This window comes from Branchiostoma lanceolatum, chromosome 17, assembly GCF_035083965.1.
Source record: "Branchiostoma lanceolatum isolate klBraLanc5 chromosome 17, klBraLanc5.hap2, whole genome shotgun sequence".
Lineage (NCBI taxonomy): Eukaryota > Metazoa > Chordata > Leptocardii > Amphioxiformes > Branchiostomatidae > Branchiostoma > Branchiostoma lanceolatum.
Genome location: NC_089738.1, coordinates 15,201,383 through 15,228,775, shown reverse-complemented (window position 1 = coordinate 15,228,775; position 27,393 = coordinate 15,201,383). Strand labels below are relative to the sequence as shown.

Here is a 27,393-nt window from a genome sequence, read left to right as displayed (position 1 = left end):
ACATTACCATGACTACAATAAGCATTCTGCTTTATATCACATCAACGCTTTGCACACTTGCACTTTGATACTTGGACAAATTTCAGTACCATATTCTCGTCATTACAACACATGAACTCTGCTATTCAATAATCACAAAACATTCAAGATCTGACAATAACTTTAGAGAAAACATACAACATCTATTTTACTAGCACTCTATTGATTGATAAATCTCTTGCTCTTTCTGTCCTAACTTATCAAATATTCCTAGAATAATTCTAATAAATTAACCCATATTTTCTATACATCCAAAAAAAAGAGTCAAGAAATGAGAAAAAAATGTATGAAACATAGCTGCCTTTTCTGAGTTTGAAGTATTGTACAAATATATGACAATAAAGAATTAATAGCAAATAAAGTATGTTTATCTTAGCATAGGCTGTTTTCTCAATATAATGTTGTCCAACTTTCATACAAAAAAATACCATTGTAACTTATAAACACAGGTTAAGTTCTTGCCACAGCTTCCAACTTGTTTACATATCATCTCATGCAACAAATACATTAAGTTTGTAGACATAGCCCAAACTTTTTAAAATCTAAAGTTCATGTCCCTGAAAAGTCCAAAGTCTAGAGTATCCTCCTAGGAGTTGTTTTGCCAGTGCAAAACTGCCCGCCAACTTTTAAACAGGAGTTTCACACTTGTCCTTATCTTACAAATGGCTAATTGATAGATTTTATACACAGAGTTGCAGGAATGTGTTTATGAAGTAGGGGTGGGTGGGGTGGTAGTGACTAGCTTGTATGTCAAATTTGCAGATACAATGATTGTAATAAATCATACATTAGATCTACATTGTACTCCTGTAGTAAATTGAAATGATGCATGTACAGGTCCCAGCATGATTTAGATTTCTTATCCATTTAGTTCTTTAAGTCATCATATATGATACTGCCCTTGAAAGTCTTCAAAAATGTTTTTTGCCAGCATAAAGCATATATTTGTATAATGGTGTCAATTCTGTTGCACTTATTTTTACCCAAACTTGGTTACCACAGTCAGGCATAGCAGTATTGGACATCTTGGCTATCTTCAGATAAGCTACACTGTAGCGCATGTTTACTGTTTAAAATATCCTACTAATAAATAGATATGTTGGTTGTTGACCAACTGCTTGTTAACCCCTGTCCTGCTGAATGTCCCAAGTAGTAGACAAGGCAGAAAAATGGTGTCACTTGTAGCAGGCCGAAGGTTAACATTCCAGTTCATTGATTTGATTTGTGCTTATCGAGGTCAAACTTAGGTCAGACTGGCGCGATTTCAAGACTTTACCCACATTGTAGTTTTCGTGGTTGACCTTTTCCGTGGATCCCTGCAGTACGCTTTGTCTGGAGGGGGTACGAGAGTTCAGTTTATTGACTGATGCTTTTGACTGCGAGAGGGCCCCGTGTATCAAGTTCATCTGTGAGCGATTGAAGGCATTCAGTTGAATGTGGTTGTGTCTGGATTCTGCCCCGGAGTTTGACTGGTCTGACACGTTCAACATGCTCTCCGTCCACGGACAACAGAAGAAACACGTGGTGACGAGGCTCTTGAACGTGTTCCGGTAGTCCCGGTTCCGAAAGGCGTAGATGACGGGGTTCACCGCAGAATTAGCATGAGAGAGAAGAATGGAGGTCATGAGGAGTTCGTACGGAAACGCACACAGGCCTCCGCAGAAATGGGTGATGCAGTTCAGCGTGTGCAGCGGCAGCCAGCACACGGCAAACAGTCCCACTATGATCGCCAACGACTTGGCAGCCTTTACCTCCTTCTTGAAGTACTTCTTCTTCTTCTCGATGGCCGACGTCGTGATGTCGGTGCTCTTGATCGATCGCAGCTGCTTCCGTACCGACCAAAAGATCGTGGAATAGATGAAGCCCATTATCAGCAGTGGCGTCAGCACGCAGCCGAAGAAATTAAAGTAGACGAAATAGTTGAAGTCGATGACGTCTGTGAACGCACATCCGTTTTGGGACGGTCCCAGGTTCCATGTCGCGGCGATGGCCCAGCGGGCTGTCCTGGTCGTCATAAGGTACTCGTACCGTAACGGGTTCATGATCGCGATGTAGCGGTCCACCGCGATGGCAAGGAGACTGAAGATCGAGCTCTGCGTGGTGATGATGATGAAAGAAAGCATCATCAGGCAACCGTGGAAGTTGTCCGGTAGTCGCAGGTAGGTTATGATCGAGAACGGTATACCGAGAAGTCCCACACAGATGTCAGCTACAGCCAACGATGCGATGAAGTAGTTGGTGGTTCCGCGCAAGCGGCGATTCTTATACACAGCAATGCAGACAAAGCTATTTCCAATAACAGCAGCAACAGCAATGATAATTTCAATTGTTATGTTCACAATATCTGTAGTGGACCACTCGTAGGTTGTCAGGTTGTATCCTGTGACATTACCTGCCATGATATGATTTTCTGTCCGTTCCGAAGTGTTGATTTTCGATTCTTTCAGTTGAATGCTTGTCGGTTCTCCTTTGCTTCCAACTGTCGTCCTCTCTGACATCCAAAGAGACTCTTTCTGCATTTATTGTCCTCTTTGTATTCTGCTCAATGCCTCCGTTCAAGCTATTTAAAAAAGAAGTCCAACTCCCAGAAGTCGCTCTTGCGTGCTTCCGATCTATCCGCTAATCCTGCTCGACTGTTGCTTCAGGGCGTGACTCAGGTTTACGTCCGTCTTTCCATCCATCACAAAGACAAGAATCTGGTGGTACCCACCTACGCACCTCTTCTTTGTGAGCTCCCAGTGGAGACAATTATAATGCAGCCCTCTGAGGGACACAGGCCCATTTAGAGAGAGTAGCATTGATTGACCTACAGGTCGTTGCTCTTCCTGTGGGGATGGTGGGGTGAACAGGCCTGGACTCTCTCCTGCTTTATTTTCACAAGTAATTATCTGACGTCAGACGTTTTCCCACCACTTAAGGACAAGTGACAGGAACTGATGGTGGTGTGTGTGCGAGGCAAATAATTCGGAAACACTGCTGTCATTTGTGTCAGAAAATACAGAAAATCCAGTATCCCTCACGCACTTGGATGTCGCTTTGCTGTCATCCAAACTTCAATATTGATAGTGTGTCTTTCCTTGTTTCTCTAGAGCAGGGTCCTCTCTGCAGACGTACTGATTTATGTCCCACAGTGCCCTTGGTGTACGTTGTCTGTTGTGGCATCTCTTTTATTTGGCATCCTGACCCCTCCTGTCCAAATGTTTGTCCTAGCGGTGATAAAACCTGGCAGTTGGTGCGTCAAGATCGTGTCAAGAGAAGGGCTGCCAAACCACGAGCTGCCTTGTCTCAGGATAAACCGATAGAATTTACCCTTCCGTGTCCATTCTTGTGCACGTTGTGCAGCTGTGGCTCCTCTTCTGGATTGATGTGTATCTTGCTGAAAGAAGTCTTTGCTAAGATAGCCTTAGTCAGACTGGGATCAACAGCAGTTTCCTTCACATGTATGTTGCCGGTCACTGTTGACCAATCTGTGAGCTTCTCTTGCTATTCCACCATGCCTTGTCTTACCAGCTCGGTAAAGGGATGGGCGTGGCAGCTGTTGTCACTATGGCAACCATCTAGTGAGCAAGACAAAGAAGAGCATTTGTGAGAAAATCATGATTTAGGAAAAAAGTTGTCAAAGTTTGTGGCAGAAACCATCTTTCACACCATATGGTATTTGATGTGTGACGGAAGATATGGAATGTTAAAGTGATCCTTAACCATTATGAATATTAATGTATCATATTTCAGGTATCATATTTCATGTGGGTGTCATTCTTGTGATAAGGTTGTCTTGCATTATTCATGTTAAAAACAAAATGTAGAAGGAAAAGAGGAATGTTTACTTCTTGTTGTACAATTTTATTGAAGTATATTTAACTCTACAGTCAAAACTGCCCATTATTAGGCAAGAAGACTGGGTAAGTGACCAATAAAATATGGTCTATGTCAACAGGTGGTCACTATAGACAGGATTCTGAATGTTAGTGTCAATTGGAAAAATTATCTAAGGAACCGCCAAAAAGTGTTCACATTGACCAGATGATCCTTATAATATATGTAGAGGTGATCTCTTGTACAGGTTTCATTCATAATGTCTAACAAGTGCAAATTTGATGCATTGACAATGCCATAGAAAAGAAGGTCAAAGCAGAAGTGACAGTTTATCTGTATCTGTATAGCCGGTATAACCACCATTCGGCGTAACACACCAGCTTTGCAGGCACGTGGCGCGGAAGCAGCTGGTTATACACTGAACAATCTGCCACACCTAACCTTTGCACATCTGACTGCACCCGTTTATCAGTGAGGGATAAAGATAAAGGGTGATTATCCAAAGGATTTCCTCTAGGATTATCAGCAAAGACCAGGCTGATGTTTTACCAAGACATGAAACAAGTCACGCACAGGCAGTGACTCGTTCACGTACAAATGTGTACTCGACCAAAACAGTAGATTTGTAAACAAATCCCAGGTTTTCTACACGTTCATATGTCACTGTCAACGTTGCATTTGCTGAATATCACTCAAGGCAAACTGTTGTGAGCTTAAGGTTAACTCAACATACGTACTTAATGTAAAGAAATGACCAAAACTTACATATCTGCATGTCTACTAATTAAAAGACCAAAACAGAGCCGATTTGTAAACAAATCCCTGCTTTTCTACACGTTCATATGTCACTGACAACAATGTTGCATTTGAATATCACTAGGCAAACTGTGATAAACTTAAGGTAAACTCAACATACGTACTTAATGTAAAGAAATGACCAAAACTTATGGATCTGCATGTCTAATCCAGACCAGAATAAAGCCAATTTCTAAACAACTCCGAGGATTTCAACACGTTCATATGTCACTGACAACAACATTGCATTTGTACTAGGTGAATATCACTAGGCAAACTGTAGTAAGCTTAAGGTTAACTCACATGCTTTGGTAAAGAAAGGAGCAAAACATTTTTTTCAACATCATACAATAAGGGCCTCAAAGAATAATGTTGAAAATTCAGTAAGTAGCCATTTGATTTAATAGTATTATGAAAGAAAGACTAAAATCTCATAAAAGTGACCAGAAGTCCAACAAACTTTTCAAAGTTGTGAAAAATGTAGAAAGGTAGTAGTGAGAGTTATTGAGGTATCATTCACTCTCTCTAGTGACGGGGAACATAAACTTGCCACTGGCTATTTTTCTGTCAATATTTCATACTCTTCAGGGTGTGCTGGATAAAGTGACATATCCCAGTGATGAGTCACTTAACTGTCAGCGTACCGGTCATGTCCATTTGTGATCAAATATTTATGCCAGTTAGTTCAAAGCTGCACCAACCTCTACATTTGGGAATACCTTAAACCCTGCTCAATGTCATGACAGACATCAAGAATAATTTAAAATTTGACCAACTTAGTTCAGTGCCCAGAAGTGCTCTCTTGGCCTTGCACTGAGCAATCTTTTCAGAAAACAACAAGCAATTATTTTAGTCTAAATCTTTACGGATACTGCAAGGACATGCAGTCTATTCAAATATGTGAATTCCTGAACAGAATACCGTGTCTTCTTAATATGTTACTTATCTGTCACAATCACATTCACAAGAACTAAGATTGTAATTATAACATTCCCATAGAAGAGTCAAGAGAGAAACTGCAGTGCTACTCTTATTTAGAAAAACATTATGATATTTCAGAAAACATTCATACAAATGAAAAGGGAACTGTATCTGAAACTTCCAAGAGGAAAAACATTAAGCTGAGCAACAACATCAACGTGCAGCGATGACTGGATCAATAAAAATCGTATTCAAGTCTAAAATTAAACTGTAAGTTTCTCACAAGGACAAAATACAAATTCTGGTACCATGAGCAAAACGTTGCATCATCCTACTTTGTCTCGGCCTGTCGCATCCATCTTGAAACGTCTTGAAGTTCGTCATTTGATGGTGATAGACTTGTGCATAAACTTAACATTACAGAATGCACCGTAAGAGCTTAGACAGAGGAGACTTCCTTTATGCTCGACTTGAAGTTTTGAGGCTTCACGTGACTTGAAAGACAAGAAAGCCAATTGATCTATATTTAGAAGCAGGCTAATCCTGTTCTAATCATCCCCAAGCACAGCTCAAAGTGATTTGTTGTGGTAGTTTTGGTGATTAAGTTAATAATTTGTGTACAGAAATCCTGGTTTGTGTGGAAATTTTTGGTCGTGTTTTGAGTGACCAGGTAACATCATAACACTCTAGTCGGCTCCAAAGTTCAGGCAAGCAAAGAAACCAACTCCAGCTTAACAAAGAAAGGAAGCTGTAAAGGGTCACGAAATATACCAATTAATAAAACCTACTACTGGTAGCTACATGTAGGCTAGCGGAGACAAGAACTAGAAGTCACAGGTTCGATTCCTGGTGGTCTTAAGGGATAAAGGGATGGGGATGATACACATTGATTTTGCACTTAGTCTTAACTAACATTTTCGAACTTCCCTCCTGGTGTGCCCAAAGTGCTGCACAGATCATTTAGACGTGAAATATTCTTGCGCAGACATGTTTTTCTATAGCACCATAATCTATAAAACACTACTGATCATAACAGTATATATATATCAGCCCATTCATCAGTGACTGTACCTACCAGTTTCCGATAGCTCAACTGCTGACAGAAAAATACAGCCCGTCAAAGGTAAAGCGGCCAACCTCAGACTGAGATGAAGCGATGATGCATTTAAAAGATTTAGGATCTACAATATGGGGGATTTAAAACTAGCATTGGGGAAGCAAAGCAACACTTAATGTTCACATAGAGTAGTCATTATCAGAAATGGTGTGCCCTTGTGTGTTTTTGTTGCCCCTTTGTGACTTCTTCTGTTGATTTATAATGATACAATTCTTTTTATGCCTTATGTTATGATACTGTTGTAAACATGCCTGAATAATACAAGGCCGTTTACATGAAAGAAACATATGGAATATAAATCAGATGCTACACCCATCAGTCTCAAGTCAGAATACACTTAATTTGTTTGAACATTATATGGATGAGTAACTGGTCACGTTTTTGTCTGTAACATTTACCAGACAGCCAATGATTGGTACACGGAAAAGGCATGTGAAAGGCCTTTATTAATGGTTTAACAAACAGGTACAATTTTCATCTAAATGTTTGGTTGGCATATATTCATACAAACCCTTAAAAAAGTACAAATATACTCCAATAGCTATGGTTAGAAGTTAAAGCCCTTAGTAGCACAACCTATTAATGATAAAAAAATAAGAGACTTAGGAGGAGCCGTCTATTTTTAGTCACAATATGTTACCGTAACATCAATTATTCAGCATTAATGATTAATGTTAATTACATGACCATTAAAAGTCTAAGTGAGTCATTGAAATTAGATTTTGTGTCCTTGGCTTGGGAATCAGGCAGTTTTATAGAATGCCTGTCAGAGGTTAGCCTCGAAACTCAAACCCGACAGCACATTTTATCAAGAAGGGTACGTGTCGGCTGACCTAGTATGCTTTGCTTAACTAATCCAGCAATCAAGAAAGCGTTACGCTGCACTTCAGTCTTAGGTCACCCGCTTTTATTCTCCAAGCAAAGGTTTCAGTCGGGGGGAAGGGGCAGTTTGTTAGTTGTGGCCGCAACTTCTTTCATCTTTGGGTGGCTAGCCTGGAATCCATACCCTCGGTGCCTCCCCGATATCTCTACGGCACTGTGAGTGACCCTCACCCGCCCAGACAGCTTAGGCCGCTCGGGGTGTTGTTTACGGCCTTGGATTAATTAGTTCGGCACCGACGGTATGGCTGGAAGCTGTACTAATTCCTCTCGATTTATGGCCCTCCCAGCGCCGGGTGTCTCGCGGCCTGACAGCGCGATTGGACATGGGCGCTGCCCACGGCGGCGAATCAGGATCTGTTTGTGTAGGATAATTGGCTAGCGGAACATGTCAGTTGATTAAACCTCCTTGGTTGCATCATGTACTCAGTAGCAATGTGCTCTTTTGTGTTCACCAGGGATCAATCTATACCTTGTTTAGAAGCACAAGTAAATACCAAAGGTTGTTGTTCCCAATTCTCCAATCCATACAAACTGAAATATCGTGATAATCAAGATCTTGCTCGGCCGCCCCGAAAATCTCACGGGTATTGTTGTTGTACTGCCTGGGTCACGTTTCTGATAGCGACATGTTGAAGATGACTGTAAACAGCTGTCCTTTCACGCTAATTTCCAGAGTGACAGCCATGAGATCAGAGGGGCATTGGGGACCCAGTATAGCTCAGATTTTAAGCTAGTTTAGCAACAAGAGAGCCTTAGAAACAATGTTTTCTGCAGCCTTGTGGTGCGCGCGTGCGTCGCTCGTCTTAGATGGCGGCCATGTTATATATGGTAATGAGCAGAGGGACCGAACAGCTGAAAACGCGCGCCAACCTGGCGCGCCAATCAGAGCTCAGTGGAATAATTAGATCAGTCTGCTCTGTTCCCATTGGGCGCATCAGATTGATGCGCCTGGAATCAGGCCCGTATTGACACCCTGCCAGTCTCTAGGGGCGGCGGAAAGTAGGAAGGCAGCGGATGTAAGGTGTAGCGGAAGTATGATGGCAGCCAGAGGTAGAAAGGCCATCAGAAACTGACTGGCCCGGTAAAACATCACTAAGCCGACCCTAGAGACTGGGACCAGGCTATGGGTGGCAGACGAAAGAAAATGACCACTACTATCCCCCCGACCATAACCTCTGCTTGGAGACGAGCCCACTTTACCTACCTCTGAAATACATCTTGTATCAAAGTTGGGAAATTTGACTTTTAATCCCTAGATGGTCATAAAATTGTCTAAAGCATCTATTATCCAGAAAGCGTGTGTATTGATCCCTGATCTGTTGGACATAACTGCGTAATCTCTCCATAGGCATGCTACAGTGATGACAGTAAGTACAGGTAATCTGGGTTACTGTAGAGCGAAGAGATACATAATCTGCTTTGGGACAGAAAGCTTCGTAAATGACTCTGCAGTGTATAAACTTGGGTGGGTGTTTGTTATGATGATGGAAGCTGTGGAGGCTGCACCAGTTTTATTTTTTGGTTCTCAGACTATTGTAGGAAAGTATTGGAGTAGGCAGGCAGGCATTATACAAAATTAAAGTATAAATGAAAATAGATCGTAAAAACAAGCATCTTTTCATAGATCTAAATGCTACCACCTGCCACAGGGCATACATACCAGTCATCACATTTTTAACATTGATAGATAGAACACTGTAGTAACTGTAACAACTAGGAAGACTAGGACTTTCTTCAACTGTTTGTGCCAAAATAAGAGCATTTATCGGTTGATTCGTATACCTTAAATTGTGTAAGACAGTGATCTTTTTATGAGAACCAATAGATTGAGATGGTGTGGTCTTAGGTAAACTTACTGCAGAATAAAAAGTCAAGGTGAAATGGTAACTTAAAGATTTCTGTTCATACATCTAATAGCTTAAAGTCCTCCCCGCACCAGACGGTGCATAAGGCGGCGCCCATCTCCGTTTCGGTGGCCCTGGGCCACACAACTTTGTGCAAGTCACTACAGCAGGGCGCTAGTCCACTGGTAGTGGTGTGTGTTTATCTACCATACTCTTTCCAAAATGCTGAGTGCTAAGCAGAGAAAGCAGTATGTACCATGAGTCTTTGGTATGACCTGGCCGGGGTTCAAACTCACAACCAACTGTATGGAAGGCGAACACTCTACCCATTAGCCATTGCACCGGTACAAATAAATGTATTAAAGACTTAATGTCTGAACAGTCAAGTAAATTGCCAATATAGTTGCCAAAAATAGGCACTGGTGGGTTGGGTTAGCTATTAGCTATGGCTTAGGAGTCATAAATGAGCCGTGTAATTGTCACATTAGTTAGATTAATGGGTATTTTCATGTCCTGGATTGGGTGCTGGTGGGAGGTGCTGGTTTACTTTGTCAATGACATTTTGTGTTTGGCCATGCAAATTCAATTGCGTGTTTGACGGACAAACAATTTATGTATTGTGCCATTTTTGTCTTGACTTTCTAGCACAGTTTATAGTGCATGTCTAATACATGCTATTGATAATGTGTTCCTCTCTTAGTAGGTCAGGTACTGTAAGGCTTGTATCATGTGTATAATGGTTGATAACCATAGACAACATTCATGTTTTTTTTTATTTTAACTACGGTGGATGTCGGACACTTTGGGCCTTTACCAACTCGACCCATGACTAATCAGACCAACTCGGCCCAACACCCTGGTCAACTCGGCCCAACACCATAACCCTAACCCTAACCCTGGCCGAATTGAGCAGTGTATTGAATGCAGTTGGTAAAGGGCCGAATCGTCCTAATCCCAACTAGGGACATTTCACTTCTAACTAGCTGTACCAACAAGAAGCAGAAAGTACGTAGTACTGTTCCCAATTGTGTACACAGAGGATGCTTCATCTACATGTACATGTACATGTATAACCTTGCTCTATCTGTAAACAGAAATCAGTCACTTAATCATTTTTGAAAGAATTTTTGAACCCAGAACATAACTACAAAGTTAACGTTCCGTCATATATGATTATTGTACTTACCAGAGTTAAGTAACATGTCAGCTTGGTCCAGTGAGATACGGTATGTCCAGACAGTGTATAGCAGTGATTTTTCACCCCCATTTTATCCACAAAAATCTAGTAGCATAGAAATGTTAAGGACAAAGCACCCTAGGGGAATAATAAGTAGGGTGTAACTTACAATGTAGTCAGTAAAAATCTGTCAAACACTCACCCTTTTGGTCATTGTCTTCTGACTTATAAGTTTGTTACTGGACCATTCCACTCAGAATGTATCTAAGGGGTCAAACTTAAGTTTTTTTATCCACTTCGTTCATTCCACTTTCTTTTCTGAGTGGCAGATTGCTTAGGATTTTATAGATATCGCCCCAGCCCCTTCAATTGTCTAAGCAGTATTTTTATTAGCTTTTCGAATATAATTGCCATCATGATATTACAGCTGATGCAAGAAGGTTACAGAAGTGTAGCTCAATAAAGTACAAGTTTGGCAGATTTACAAAACTTGGTCTCAAGTACTAAACTTAAGGCTTAGATGTCACATTTTTCAAGTTCAATCCACTCCTTTTAGGTGTGCCCTTTGTTTCACATTGGGCATGCATGTGTACAATCATGCAGGATTTAAAAATTCATAACTTCTGGTTGGTCAGGTGGCTGCATGCCAAATTTGTGGTTTAATTGAGAGCTTTACTCATGGTCATGCGCACTTGGGGCCGGAGAACATGTAGCCCTACATCAGACAGAAGTACGCCCCACATATGGGAGTAGTTACCTGTCAGACAAGACTTATGGTAGACGAGCCCAGCTTCCAGGGTACAGCAACTCAATAACATCGGCTTTAGATTCTGTAAGACCACCCAAATGACTCTGGAGATACAAGTTTGATATTAGAGCAAGTTATGTTTAGTATAGAATGTATCAAACAGACTTGAAAAAAAAAAACCTATGGAGATTGTTGTATGGGGTTTGGTTTTCGGTGTATGTGTTTGTAGTTGCATATACACAGTCAGTAGAGTGGATGTCAGGAAGTGAGTGGGAAAATGGTGTGACAGCACAGGTCAGACTTGCAGAAGTGACAGGAAGTAGAGTTCAGAGGTGGAAGAACAACACTGGGGTCTTTACCTTTTAATTAAGTAGACGAGAATAGGTTGACGTTATTGATTAGAATGGCTTGAGTTCCTCAGAACAACTTGTTTTATGGCAGTAAGAAACAATACAGCCCACCCTCATGAAGAGGAAAGATGATGATGATGATGATGATGATGATGATGATGATAATGATGATGAAGAAGAAACAAATACTGTTTCGTTTTACATTCTTCTTCTGTTACTTTTGATTCCCCATCCATGAAACCTTTCTAGTGTAAAAGTCACTCCTAGGACTTTTTCACATTCATTACAGCCACAAAATCAATAGACATCTCCCCTTACCCTTTGTCAGCTTCAGTAAGGCTTTGATTATGGAATTCCCATGGCTCATGTAAAGAGAGTGCTTGATGTACTACACCATGATGTGTACTGTACCATAGGGGATCAGGACGATTCGGCCCTTTAGCAAGTCAGCCCAGTCAACTCGGCCCAACACAGATAGATGTTAGGGTTTGGGTCAGGGTGTTCGACTGAGTTCATTAAGGTGTTGAGCTGAGTTGGTCTGATTTAAGCTATGGGCTGAGTTGGTAAAGACTGGTAGGATATTATCTTGCAAGACTAACAGATGCTGACAAAGCCATTGTGTAGTTTCATTACTTCTTGTTTAATTGTCTCTTAGAGACTCCAACAAAAAAACTTATCAAGTTCTGTCCTTAGACTAGTATCATTATTGTTTACCCAGAAGTTACATACAGTATCTACTGGTATGTAGTCATCTTTCATCATGTCCTTTGGGTTTAAGGCATCACTTTTGGCACAGGCATGTATACGTATGTTTGCTTAGAAGCACATTAGAGGCCTTGACATTAGCTACATGTACGACATGTAATGTATTTTTTAAAGGTTTATGATTGTTGAGCTTTCTGTAGTCATGTCAAAACCAACTTTATGATGTCTTGTGGGAAATTCTAAAAGGGTTCAAAGTACCTTAATGTGTTAATGTGGTTGTAACATGTATGGCTTCTTGTCTTAAACTCCTTAGTGCTATTTGATGCACTTTTTTTAATATCAACGTTGATTTGCGAAGGTGCTGCTGTTAAAGAAAAACAGGTACTGATAATTCCATCTTTGACATGCTTGTTCGTAAGCCCAGAAAAAGGTGACTATTTTAACCCCAAATACATTAGAAAGGGAAAATGGTATAAATTGCATATTACATTCTCTTACACATTCAAGTCATGAAGGATACATCCACAATGTATAATGCATCAAATGTTCACTCTGAGTAAAAGTTCCCCTGTCTTGGGGCTATTTTTCATTAGAGGTGACTTTTAAGTATCCAACCTGATGTGGAACTGACTGTATAAACTATGAATTATACAGTCAGATAGCCCACAGCAAAGGTAATCTTCATGTATCTCCCACACAGTAGAGACCCCTTGAGGCTCTTCTACTTCTTAGTCGACACTTGTTGAATATCTTTAAGGAGTCGTGACAATTTCCTATCACACCTTTGTGTACCTCTAATGGCCCTTAGCTTCTGCAGCAATTTATCTTCATCCCAAGCAAATATGCATGAGGCTTGTAAGACTATCTTGAGGTTTTATCAGCAAGTCACATTACTGAAGGACGACATTCAGTTCTGCCTTATATTGGTTAATATACGTTACCTGGAAAAAGTGATTTTATCATGTGTGGGAATAGTGGGCTAATAGATTCTGAAGCTTTGTGGTAACGTATTTGGTCATATGAGTTGTTAAGTCGCATAATGTGGCTGCAAATTGATGGATTAGAAGTGCTATATGAATACAAAGGAAATGGGATTTGAGGCAATTGCAAAGCACCTTTCAAAAGCAGATATGTGATCTGTAAGATTGCCAAGAGGGCCTGTGAGAGAAATGTGCATGGAAAGAACAGTTAAGTCAAACAACTTTGCGACCAACTTGTGAAATTCAAAGCCACACTTTGAGATGATCAAGCTGGGTGCTCAAGCTTTGCTTCCCTGCCTTTGAAAATAGATTGTCGTACTTAACTTGTGTTGCATTCTGAGCACTATATAATTGTTGACAAGATATAATACATTTTGGTCAAGACTTACAACCAAGTTGTAGTTGCAATTCTAACCAGTACTTTCACAACAAATGGTGATGAAGAATACACTATACAGAGCTCCAAGCATCAACTAATCAACCTTCCCCAGATACCTACTATCACATGTCCCTCCAGACTTGTACCTATCAACACCAAAGAAATGAAGCACCTGGCCTTGTCCTGAGGTAACTTGTTGTTACCCTTGGCAAATTGGACAGGCTATAACAGAATTCCTGTCTCCTTCCTACACACACGTGGGGGTACTTTAATTAAGGAAGCCTTCAAGGCAAAGAAGATAAGGCAGTTTTATGTTCTAACAGGTGGCTAGAACTTGATGAGTCAGCAGATTGTGGAAATGATTAGACTGTTACTGCAGCGCTTAAATTTTGTGTTGCACATCAGCACGGCTACAAGACATGGAATACCAGCAAAAACACATACAGACTATTGAAACCAAAAACCAATGCCATGAAAAAGACTTTCATGTACAGATCCATATCTATGTGGAACAGTTTGCCACATCAGATACAAACGGCAGCTCAGAGCAGGTTTAGGCAGGAGATGTTAACTTAAAGGCATATGTGTCAAAGTTAGTTAATTTTAGTGATAATGATGTAGTAAGTTTATGTAGTCTGTCAGATGTACACGTATGTTTGACGTACTCCAGGAGGAGTAGCTACATACAAATGTACTCACTGTATGATAGCTAATGGAGGTAATAAAGTATCAGTATCAGTGGCAAGGTGAAAATCAAGATTTCTCTTTGAAACTACAGTTACTGTCACAGTGGTTATGCAAAATAAGACAGCACATTTGCAGTGTGATGAGTTCACAAATAGAGCTCACTGGGAAAACTGTGTAAACCGGTGAACTGTCACTGCAACTATTTCATGATTTACGGTATGTTGTCGGGTCTTTTAAAGATGAAAGATTTCCATTTTGTATCCTCGGATGGACCTGATGTGTTTCATTATCATTCTAGTCTGAGTGACTCAGCAACTATTATGACTCCAATGTTACAGTGGGTTGAAGCCGGAATTTCAACATCATGTTTTATTTAGTGACCTTGGAAGTTATAGACTTTGGTACTGGCAGTGGTATTTCTTTAAAGGTTTATTGGTTTGTTTACCAAAAAAAGCGCAAATTAACAACGAGACTCAATGGATACAATAAACTCCTGTTCTCGGCAGTGAATCTATTTTATGTCTTATTACAATATTAGCAAAAGTTACAAAATATTACACTGACTTGAAGGTTGTTCAAATACATACTATTAGATGATCCCTGAATGAGAGTACACATTCATGTAAATACTTAAGTAGTAGGCTCAGCAGTACAAATCATGAAGATACGTGTACATGTACAATTTGTAAGTTATGTGTTCATATTTCCTTTCTATAATGAAACTGCAATTGGACAATGATAGTGGAAGAGTAAATTATGTATACAGGACAGATGGTAGAAATGTGTGACTTTGTTTTGCTTATCCTAGCTTAGAGATAAGGAAGAATCTGAGCATGACATATCACAGACTTAATCAAAGATGCCATGAACTGTCATTCATATACATTCAGAGAGACTCAAGGGAAGGCGAACTAATGATGTGCATGTTAGCTTTGATGTGACCGATGCTCATTTGGTGGAAGAGAAGGGTCCAAAAATCAATAGTTTAGGTCAGAAGCTTAAAGAACTAGTTTTCCCCTCAGATACATATAAATCAGATCTGAAGAAGAATGTAACGTTGGGTAACATAAATTCGGGATTTTTCCGATAATGGTTGACTGAAATCAATCTAGCAGAACAATAAACCATCCTTTTTTTCTATAATTCTGTCAGTATCATGTACTATCTTTGCACTAATCATATATACGGTAGATTTTGTCTCTAGTCGTGCTGACACCATAATATTTCAACTTGAAACTACCGTCCGCCGCACGCACAATAAAGGTGCTGTCGGACAGGGGGGCACATTAATTCGGGAGAGAAGATTCGTCTTGAATATCTTACCGCTAATCACATTTTATACAGCAGCTATTCGTTCCATCCTTGGCTTGAGGAGAGTGCTATGGATATAGACGTGTCCAAGTAAAAAAAATACACGAAAAAACGGCCGTACCGCACACATCAGGCCAGTTCGGGAACAACCCGTGTGTTGAGTCGGTAGAACTTCACTCAAAGTCGGCCCATCGTCATCATCGGGCAACGTGTAACGTTACATTATTCATGGAAAGTTAGCTGGATGCCGTAGCAATGGTAATACTACTATGTCCATGTGTTCCTTGTTGTGTTAGGAGCAAACTTTGAGGAAAATATCTTCCTCAGTCCACTATCACACGCAGCATTTAGACAAAAAAGTGTTCCTCACAAACCTTTGTCGTCTGCTTGACAACAGGATTCTGGTTAACAATATGGCGGCGGGAAAATACACGTGCCGTAGGTTGTAGCAACAGAGAGGAGTTTTGATGATTGATCACACTTAGAATCCAGTTGCAGGTTAGCAAAAGAGATTGTAATAAGTTGTCTTATAAATAATTGTGTTTAGCAGGCAGGAGATGTGACATTTGTCTTATAAACCAGCGAACAACCGTGCTGGGTGATTCTCCCACGAAGCCCCCAGACTCTGTCAATAAGGGACGGAGAGTTTTTGACGTCGCCAACTTCTAATGCATGGTTATCGAAGCTTTTCAGCCAGTGTTCTGAATACGTTAGTCTATCTGCTTTGCATTGCTGGCGTTATAACTGATTTTGCATGTAGCACATATCCCTAAATACGCCGTTTTCGAAAAATCGCGAATTTAAGTACCCCGCGAATTTATATTACCCAACGTTATCATTGTTAGGGGGTTTATATGCTTTAGCTTGGTTTATTATTATTTTTAGAAATTCTTACCTTATTTGCATTTTGGAGTCCTTATATGTTAAGTGGCAAGTTTATTCCCATAAACACCCTGGACGGGGCTCGGTGACCAGCGAACATCGACCAATCTCTAAAGATTTCACTATGACCGAGAGAACACCGAAAGTGTCACTATCAAATACAGGGGTTCATCTAAATCAGGAAAGAGGGGCGCTGTGCCCTCTTGTTTCAGCCCAGTGCCCCCTTGTCAAATTCAGATTTTAGCTTAATATCTAGCAGACAGCCTTCACTCAACGATTAATTCTTCCATAAACACATAGAATTCGCTCCCTCGCCTGTGTGTGCTCCCTCTTATTCAATTTTTCTAGAAAAACCCCTGAAATATGTCATTTAGCGTTCACATGCCTGTCAGCCGATCGATTTTGCTGCGGACTGTGACGGGTAGAATGTGATTCAGTTTTATAACGACTCATTAACGAGTGATAAATACATACACTCTGCAAAGTACCCTTGCCACCCTACTAGTGACACTACCTTGTCCAAACTCTGCAGAAGCTGATAAGATTATGTCTGTCAAAAAGCTTTTACCAAATTTGGTTAGGATGGATTAGCTGAAATGCAAGTGTGAGATACATTTGATTGCAGGATTTGTAATACTGTAAATGCATTTAAGTTCGCATGGTTTTTATGAGCTAAAAAAAATGGCGTGTTTGCAATGGTTTTAAGTTTGCAGCAGCGCTATAGTCACATACTGCTACAGTATTGGACAAAAATGTTCGCGGTGGTTTTAAGTTCGCAGTGAAACGGTCGCCGCGAAAACCGCAAACATTTCTGCATTTACAGTAATAGGTGCCTACATGTACATCATCTTTTTTCTTTCTATAACATGCTGTAGTGAAAAACAATAACAATGAATAGAGACGAATACTAAAATAGGCTATAATAGTATAAAGCTCTACGTAGTACTCAAGTTTTGTGACTCATCAGTGGTTCACAGCTGCCAAGTGTTCTTGCATGCACTGATCAGATGTCTTTGACTACACTGTCTGGGAGCCTGTCTCAGGTGCTGACTGCTGAGATCTTATCGGCTGGTTCCTTTCATCGACCACACTAGTCTTAAAGATTCTTTACAACTAGACTCTTTTCTAGTGCCTTCATTCATATACAAAGCTATTTACTTACAGTAAAAGTTCATCCTAATCCATGCCTGAGTAGAGACCTTTAGCATTCCTGCATGCATGTAATACTAGCGGAATAGCAGGGATTTGATGTAAGCCACACCAGATGGTAATAGACAGTTCTGGATCAGGATAAAGGAGGCGTTATATTTCAGCCTCAGACCTCGGTTGTTGGGGACTGATAAGCTGTGATAATATGCTCATGCCCATGCTAGACGGGTTTGCGGAAAAAGCTGGGCTGTCTACCTGGCCTGGCTAGCTGGCCTGTCTACCTGGCCTGTCTACCACGTCAGGCTAGCAACCCAGAAACTCAGAAACCCCCATTCATATCCCCACAAATTGTGAGGCCCCAGTGCAGCCGCGCCCCCTAGCGGAACGTTTCCAAAGCACACCCGTTACTGGTGGACACACGCCGATCGTCATTCGAAACCGCGATTTTCGTCCCCTCTTCTTGATTCCTACGAAGTTTACATGAATTGCTTCATCGTCTGAAAACGAACCTGTTGTTACCATCTCATGATTCTATCGCCCTTTGTTTATGTTATCCAAAGGAACTCTCGAAAATTGCATTTAGCGAAGTCACAGACGTTGCCGATCGCCATCTTACTTCACGTGACCATGTTCTTCAAGCTTGCTTCACTGGAGGGCGCTGTTTCAGTTGCCTCTGAACGCGGACCGGCGTATGTACCACATGGCTGACAGACTAAAAATTACTGATATTTCCGGTTCATGTTTACCGTCTGCTTTGAAACAACAGCTTTTTTGTAGCAAAGTTTAACCCAGGCAGGGCGCTGTGAACTGCAGGCCGTATGTTGTTCCAATTAGTACGTCCGCCGGGGACATCCCAGGACAGCTGTCCCAGGATGTGCACCAGGTCACCCCCCGGTCACCACGCCAGAAAGCCTGGGCGAGGCCCCGCCTTCTTGTCACTGAACTGAAATCAATCCCAGTTACGAAGCAACAAGTTCCTCTATAACGTCTGCGCCAATATCCAGCATTATAACGCAGACCCGCAAACCTGTATGCTTTGTAATAGTTAGGCCATGGCTGAGGCCTTTCTATGAGAAAATAGGGAAGCTTCTCCCACAAGGGGCTTTCTAGACTCCGAGTGGGGGAGCTTCACTATTTTCGCATAGAAAGGCCTCAGCCATGGCCTAACTGTTTTAGAACATGGCCACATCCCCGAAGATCCTCTTTCTATCAATATGAATCAAAGATATTGTTTTCAGCACATCATACTAGTATTATAAAAAAGATAAAAAGTATTATATTGATTCGAAGCAGAATGACCTGTAAACATTAGCTTCGTACATGTCCTATCTGTTTTCAGAACCTGGCCACTACCACGAAGTTTCTCTTTTACAATTCATCCCCGTGGTCTCAAAATATTACATACAGATTTTAAACTGGGATTTTTTAACATGTGAGTTACTAAAATGTTCCTTTCCTTTTCATTGTAGTACTGGAACTGTTTGAGTTGAGAGCATTATGTGTGTTCTTTTCAAAAATCTAAAAAATGTGATTCTGATTCCCAGTTTCCCAACTGTTTATAAACTTGACTTTCCATTTCATTGTAACGATTGCTTGAATTTGTGCCTGTTAGTCTTTAAAGATTTGATTCAGTTTGATACTTTTGTTCTTGTGTGGCTGTAAGATAACAATGTCCTTATGTGAATCAAATAATGAACCCTCCCTACCCCCCTGGCAGTTAGCTGACACTGTGACCCAGGTCTCACATGGCCTAACTATTACCTTTGCGCTCTGTGTGTTCTCATCTGTTGCATGGAGCAATTTCGTAATTTGCCGTACACAAATACCGTATGAGTCTCCTGCAGTTTGCTGAAAAGAAATCGGGGCACAATCTTCCCTTGCGGTCTTTGCAATATTGTTAGTGATTATCACAGTAAATATCTTTCCTGTTTGGTTTAATTTGACTTTGAATTCTGAACGAAAACTCCAGGCTTTTAATGCCTGCGCTACTTATGATAACGTGGATACGTCGGACTGTCAAAACGTTTTATAGAAACATATATGTATACATGGTACATGCTAGAAAGATATCGTCAATTTTGTCAACTTCTGACGTACGTCTCTCATTGTCATTCTGGTCTACTTCTGACGAAAGTCTCCCATCTTTTTTGTTTATTCGTTCAACCGGCCCACAAGCTGTTATGAAATAAACGCACAGGGTTGGGGTCAGGTTTCTACGTACTTGGGATTCTAGTGGCGCCAAGTTACCACATGCCAGGTAAGGTACAGACTGGCAGTATACAACGGTCTACTCTTTGCCCCTGTAAATGATTACCCGTGTAATTTGAAGACATGGGAATGTTGTCACCGGCGCCTGAACCATCTGTCAACCAACACGACGGATTATATCTCCATCACAGCAAAGTTGCACGCACGCACGCACAGACAGACACGTCCGTTTCAGGCACGAGTGCCATGTTTATTATCACCTTCTGGCAGAAGCTGATAATAAACATGGCACTCGTGCCTGAGACTGGTATGAAATGGACATGAAAGTGTAAGTAGACTTACATACATCAACTCTGCATTCGACCCACACACACCCCCCCCCCCCCCGCCCCATGTAGTGAAGTATCCATATACATGTACTGTAGCCTGGTTTCAACCAAGCCCCGTGTCCGCCCGCCGCCTGTAACGGCGAGGGGAGAGAAACCCCCGGACAGCTGGAGTTATACAGACTACATGTACTGAGGTTAATCATTTTGTATACCATTGTTTCTTGTTTTGCATGTATAGTTGTAGAAGACCATACGAAAGTCGCTGTACTTTTGTCGTGTCAATAAAGATTTCTTCTATGTATTAGATAAAACAAGGAACCCTAGGCCTGTTCACTGTCCGTTTACGTTATGTTCCGTGTAATCAGCACACTGTGAAATATACACCGATCGTGGCCGCTTTCTGGACAGGGCATGACAGATACGGCCGTATCAAGGATCAAGGATAAAGGTCATTGTCATCTCAGCGTCCAGACATTGTTTTGTCGTGCTTGTAGGTTCAACAACTCTGCATTCACCTTATTTCAAGAAAAAATAAAGAGGTTAGAAACAGAACGTATTATAGTGTAACATTGTATCAAATATCAATAAAACGATATACCATAGATACACCATAATCGTTTCAAGGCATGTTTATTTTCCAAAAACTTAGCCTTCTTGTTTATTAAAACGTGCGTGTTAAGATACCTATTTGGGTATTTGTGTTAAGATAGTTTGTTTAGATAGCCTTGTTTCAAAGCAGACAGTAAACATGAACCGGAAATGTATGAATTTTTAGTCTGTCAACGTCCGCCGACAGCCACGTGGTATGAACGTTACATATTCCGGTCCGCGTCCCGCCTACAGCTGGCCCAACCGTAAGACACATGGTTCCTTTGTTTATCTAAACTGTTAGTATCGTTGTGTTCGCAACTTCACCCTGTCCCACAACTTACGCATTGAGATTCACACAAGTTGGGTTTGATACTCAATTCCGGGATGCCCCTGTAAACTGGGAGACACCGGTTAGGGAAGGGTGTCTACGCTGGAGCCGGAAGAGACGTAAAATGGTGGCTCCAAGTTAGATATTGATACAACCTGTCAACAACGATGTATTCAGAGGCAACTCTACTCTACTCTGAAACAGCGCCCTCCAGTGAAGCAAGCTTGAAGAACATGGTCACGTGAAGTAAGATGGTGATCAGCGACGTCTGTGACTTCGCTAAATGCAGTTTTTATTTTATTTTATTAAACAACAGAAGAATATACAGGACACAGAGGTGATGCACTCTAGCTAAAGCTAATATTAAACATCACCTCTGGAAAAAAAATTACAACTTACATAGACAAGTACAATAACAGTGCAGTTTTCGAGAGTTCCTTTGGATAACATAAACAAAAGGATAGAATCATGAGATGGTAACAACAGGTTCGTTTTCAGACGATGAAGCAATTCATGTAAACTTCGTAGGAATCAAGAAGAGGGGACGAAAATCGCGGTTTCGAATGACGATCGGCGTGTGCTGTGACGCGCCCAGCGTAACGGGTGTGCTTTGGAAACGTTCCGCTAGGGGGCGCGGCTGCACTGGGGCCTCACAATTTGTGGGGATATGAATGGGGGTTTCTGAGTTTCTGGGTTACTAGCCTGACGTGGTAGACAGGCCAGGTAGACAGGCCAGCTAGCCAGGCCAGGTAGACAGCCCAGTTTTTTCCGCAAACCCCATGCTAGACATGGGAGAATAATGAATATTGACTTTGCCTCAAAAGCAGGTAAGAAGGGAAGGGAAAATGGGTGAGAGACCTAAAGATTTTACATACTGACTCAACCATAACTCATCTACAATCAGCTGCATGTAAATAGTAAGATAAGAATAATTCGAAGGGAATTAAGATAACACTTCTTAATGTTTTTGTCTGCCGAAATAAACTTGACATATGCACAGACTGGTGTCTACACAACCAAAGAGATCTGCCGACATTTTGGTATCTTAGACTAGTTTCAGCTAAGCGACATTCCTCAGGGATTAATAAATTCGTTTACTCCTTGTATAGTTTGATTTAACAACCTGATGAAACTATACAAAAGTAGTTTACCTTGATAGATAGATAGATGTTATCATGTAATGGCAAAATAAACAAAAGCACCAATATGGTAGCAAGGTACTGTCTCTTACCTGAAAATGCTTCAAAGGCTATCCAGCAAGTACTTGCACTAGTCTTGTTGCTCCTTGATATGCGAAACCTTAGCGGATGTTTGCTATGGGTCCTCCGGATCAACCATCCTCTTATCTGATTAACTGACCCGAAAACTGCTGCCAGATCCAAGGGGTCTATTTTTGCTCTCTGTCGGGAACTTTGTTCTAAAAAAAGCAGTTGCCACCTTCCTGTCTAAGGAAACTAGTTCTGGGTTCAAGGAAGGGGAGGGATGTGGTCCCTGCATTCGGGAAAGTGAGTGCCAGTGTGGGATGTTCTATTTTCATAAAGGGGTGGACAGGATTTGAAGGCTTTTCTTCTTCTTCTTAAAGGGTATCAGACACATAGAAATAAATTGTGTAAAACTATTCAGTAGCAGTAAGAAGAAGACAATTTAGTTTTTATGATGGCCATTTCAATGTTTGATTTCAGAAATTACAAGTTCAGTCATAATTTTAAGAAAAATGAAAGATTCAAAGTACATTACAGATTGCTCTGGAAAGAAAATCTTGACTGGCCATTTTGACTGGCCAAAAATGTATTTGTTTCACCAAAATATGATAGGTCTAGGGGAATATCCAAACTATATTACTCTACAGTACTTGGAAAGACCCTATAGACATACAATTGGTGTTGCCAATAACTTTTAGTAGCTGGCAGCCTTCTCCATAATTGAAGATTATCCTTCCTCAAATGATTATCTTTGAGATTCACATTGTGTGGTTTGCCCTCTATAAAGCAACCTCAAATTCTTTGTGCCAATCCAAACCTTGGAGCATTGCCCAACACTTATCATCTGGCAGATAAGACCATCATTCAACAGTATACCCAATGGGAACCCCTGCCAGTGGCTGTCATTTAAGGCGTCCCCGTCGGCTGAATGATTGTAGAGTTTTCTATCCTACACAAATAACATCTGCTAACATAATTCCACCAGGGTACATCATTCTGCCACCCTGAAAAGATACGTCCATATAACATCTGCTAAGTATAATTCCACCAGGGTACATAATCTGCCACCCTGAAAAGATATGTCCAAACTGATCTCCAACCCAACTTCCCCCAGTATAATACACTCCAATATATCTTAACTGTGCGCACCTTGGGGGTGCTGCACTAGAGATCTCTCAAACCCACTGTTTTTCAAAGGGAAGGATTTATGAAACCCGGCGGATTGATGTTAATGGGGGTAACATCAGTGAACGGAATTGATTCTACACATTCAAGTTAAAGGAATAGTTATTTTTATTGCCAGGCTCTTAGTGTCTGATGCTTACTTTTTGAATGATATTCAACCCGTGTTTATATGATACCTCCTTGGTTATGAGGCATACAGGAAAGTCATTCACAAAGATGACAAACATGAAAGATATGATTTAAAACCCTGGTTATGGCTAAGATATACAGTAGAGACACTCGCAAACTATCCTATTCACAACAGAACTATTATTACTGTGAGTTGTTATTTGTGAAGGGGAAAAGTTATAGACAAATATTACAAAACTACTGTAACAGGAAAGTATATCTTAAGTTTCTTTAGCTTTGAATTCTTCAAAACCTGCAATGTTAGTTATTCATGCAGTCACTTTCGATTGGTTGTCTTGGAAGGGACCCCACTGCTTTGGAAACTGAGCTTATTTTAAGCTTGAGCCTCTGGAATTTGTTGATGGTCCAATGTGAAGTCCTTGAAGTGGAGATCAGATGGAACAGATTTAAAGTCACCAGTTAAAAGTGGTATCATATTACAGGAAGTCCTGATGTTCAGGAGTCTGAACTTGCCTTGTCCCTCTTAAGTTCAAGTTCGAGGGGTGCATTCTTGTGATTATAAGTCATAATCTTCTATTAACGGTATGACTCTATTGGAACATTCAATCTATCTGGTGGATATGATATCTATCCTAGTGTCAAAAAGCCATAGAGTTTGGGTTCATTTATTCTATGTGGTGCACACAAAATTTCTTCTGTGCCCCTAAACGTTTAGGTTAGGTGCACCAGTGTATCATTCTATTCCCCAAATGAATTTCGAGCCCTGATCCTAGTGTCAAAAAGCATTACAGTTTGTCTAAATCTTTGAGTTCCACCAGAGGGAGTGAGAGAAATAATCAATTATGAAATAATTATCTTGCCACCAAAATGTGACTTGTTTGTTTTTTCTAGATGTCACGTAGCAACGGGCCGTCAGACCAATGTTGACACTCTCAAGGGGAGAGGAACAATATAAGCCTTAAGATAATATACAAAAAGTTTTAAGTTCTTACCTAGTATAAGAATGCCTTTCCTACAAAATCCTCGGAGACTATTGTAAACTGGTGACCACAGGCAAACAGTCCAGACATCCAGAATAATATGGGACTCTCAAAAAATATTTATCAATAATCGTCCAAACCTGATGAACCAACGAACATCTAACCCACCTACAAACAAACAAGGACAAAGTAAAACAGAACCAAGCTGCCAGAATCCTACACAAGCTTTGACAGCCATTCTCTCTATATTTTTTATGGCTTATCGTTTCCCGCTGGATCGTTTGTTCCCTCACTGTGTTTGTCATTTTTCTTTGAAAAATTCAATAAAGAATGAATTAAAGCAAAATTTTTGATAGCCATGACAGTGTCACCAACATGAAGCAAACTTACAAAGTCACTAGAAGGGAACGAATTAAAATTTCCAGTATGGACTTAGGGACTTATCAGAAGGCATTGAACTCATGTGTTGAGACTTGCAGCAGGGCTTTATTAAGTTGTGACAATTAAGTTGTTTGATTAGACATAACCAGGTAAAGGGTTCAGGTTACACCGGTTGCGCCACTACAAATGCAGATTCTCAGAAGTACTAGTGCCTGGGGCACTCATGTCCGTATGCTGTAATTGTCAGACTCATCTATTGGATTTCTGATAAGAAGTTGAGGGAAACGTAGCAAGAACAACAATCTCCTTTAGACCAATTTTACTTTAGATTTCAAGTACACTCTTCCTTCAAAACTGTAGCACCCCTGCCAATGTAGAAAAGAAATCTTACCTTCAAAATACCTTATGCCTGTATCCACCAATGGTTTGTATAGGGAGTCACCAAGCAAAGCACCTCTCCACCAGAACAGAGAGAGCCTGACTGGACAGCACAAAACACACACATAAAGTCCCCTTAGCTTGCCAACTCTGTCTCAGGTTACCCTGCCCTCATCCCTCCAATTTAAGGAGAGACATTCTCCTCCCAGCTGGAGCCTTTTGAGCTTGAAGCTGTCCGACCGCAGGAGGCTCTGTCACCTTGAACCTGTTTGTCTGAGATTAAAACTGACTGAGAAGAAGGATGACCACAGGACGGCTAACATTATTGGTTTATATAAGAGTAGACAGACCTCATTTTCACCAGACTGTGGGCACACAGGACATACGTTCCGGTCACCTCATAGGATATGGAAGTTATTCTAGGCAAGCTGAAAGTAATAACAGTGTTTGGTGACCAATCAAAATTGACTGGTCTCTGCTTTCAATTATTCTGCAAAATGTAACGTTAATTTTGTTTGACTTTGGAAAATGATATTAGGTGTTAGACATTGACCATGAATTACAGGCTAAGGTTGAAAATGGGAAAACTTGTTTTATCATCAGTAGCTTTCGAGGCTGAAAATGAGTCTTTACCAATTGTTATGGGAGAAGGTTCCAATTTTTCCAAACAGTATTTTATTAACCAGCCTTTTCCATATTATTATTAATACACGTTAAGCTTCACAGGTGTATGGCAACAGCTGGTTTTATTATACCAATGCCTCTATTGATTCGGATATCTTTTCATCATCTATGTTCATTTTCTACTTTCTACAATGGGGAATACTGCTAATATTTCTCGCATGAAGCAGAAAATTGATAGAACTAGAATTATCGCCAACTGAAATGTGGTGAATGAACACATGACAGATTGGCAGCCCCGTGAGAGGAAATATGTTTTTATTTCCGGCTTTGTTATCCTATATGCTTCTGCAATATTGCAGAATGTGAACCTAAGTAATAAGTCATCAATAGCCATTTTGTGCTGTAATAATACAGCTTATGTTTCAGCCACTGTATGAATCATAAATATGAGAAGGATTTCTTGGAAACTGTGCTTGACATGACTAAGTCTTGAGTGTATAGATCATTGTTTCAAGCTCATGGCTTTTAGAAGAAAGGAGAAAGTGGTACAAGAAAACAATATACACTACATACATACATCATTGTATAGTAATATAAATTACAGTAGGATAATGATAAACATTGCTTTTTTCCTTCTGTGCTACATATTTATTTAGTGATATTGTGTACCAATTTCAAGTCAAAATAACAACTTCAGTTCAGAATATTTTATAGGTCATTGGTTAAAGCTAGCACAGCTGTCAAAGAAACTACATCATCATCATCATCAATCCAGGGTATCATCACTCCTTTGGAGGAACCCCTCCCTTGTCAGACTCCAAGTTTTCCTCTGTCGAGCGGTTCTTGGCCATGTAGGGCCCAGGTGTTTAGTTAGATTGTCCCTCCATCTTATTTTGGGGCGCCCTCTTGGTCTCTTCCAATCTCTACAAAGAAACTACAGATCAAGCAATTTAGCGACAAAAGATTATGAATATTTTAAAAGAAACCACTTAAGTTAGTGTCAAAGATGTGTTCTAAAAGAATTCTAGAAGCCCCTGAAACACTTACTAATAGACTTTCTCTAAATACTGGTCTTCTGTGGACAGCTGATAATAATCAGATCCGATGACCATCCTGGTAAGGCCCTGGATGCCCTTGGTCCTCAAAATTGGCAGCGACCTCCCTTGATCCCAATTAGTACCTACTGTAACTCTGCCTACATTTGCAATCGGTATTTTTACATTGTTGCCAAAGGCACTTATAATGTTTATATTTTAAAAAGTATTGTAAGGAGACA

General features: G+C 40.6%; 2 protein-coding genes across 2 annotated transcripts in view; one reads left to right on the top strand and one right to left on the bottom strand.

Annotated features, from left to right (window-relative positions):
- LOC136423536 (retinoblastoma-associated protein-like) overlaps positions 1-27,393 on the top strand; it is a 45,311-nt gene that overhangs the window by 3,350 nt on the left and 14,568 nt on the right. The gene's annotated exons all lie outside the window — the stretch shown is intronic.
- Positions 179-25,869, bottom strand: LOC136423157 (adenosine receptor A2b-like). The gene is made up of 2 exons (XM_066411205.1): positions 25,507-25,869; positions 179-3,596 (listed from the first exon to the last, which is right to left on the bottom strand). The coding sequence occupies exon 2, from the start codon at positions 2,436-2,438 to the stop codon at positions 1,236-1,238; it is 1,203 nt and encodes a 400-aa protein (XP_066267302.1). The 5' UTR covers positions 2,439-3,596; positions 25,507-25,869; the 3' UTR covers positions 179-1,235.

What these genes read in the sequence shown, in the direction of transcription:
- LOC136423157 (XM_066411205.1), bottom strand. Translation starts at nt 2,438, where the DNA reads ATGGCAGGTAATGTCACAGGATACAACCTGACAACCTACGAGTGGTCC.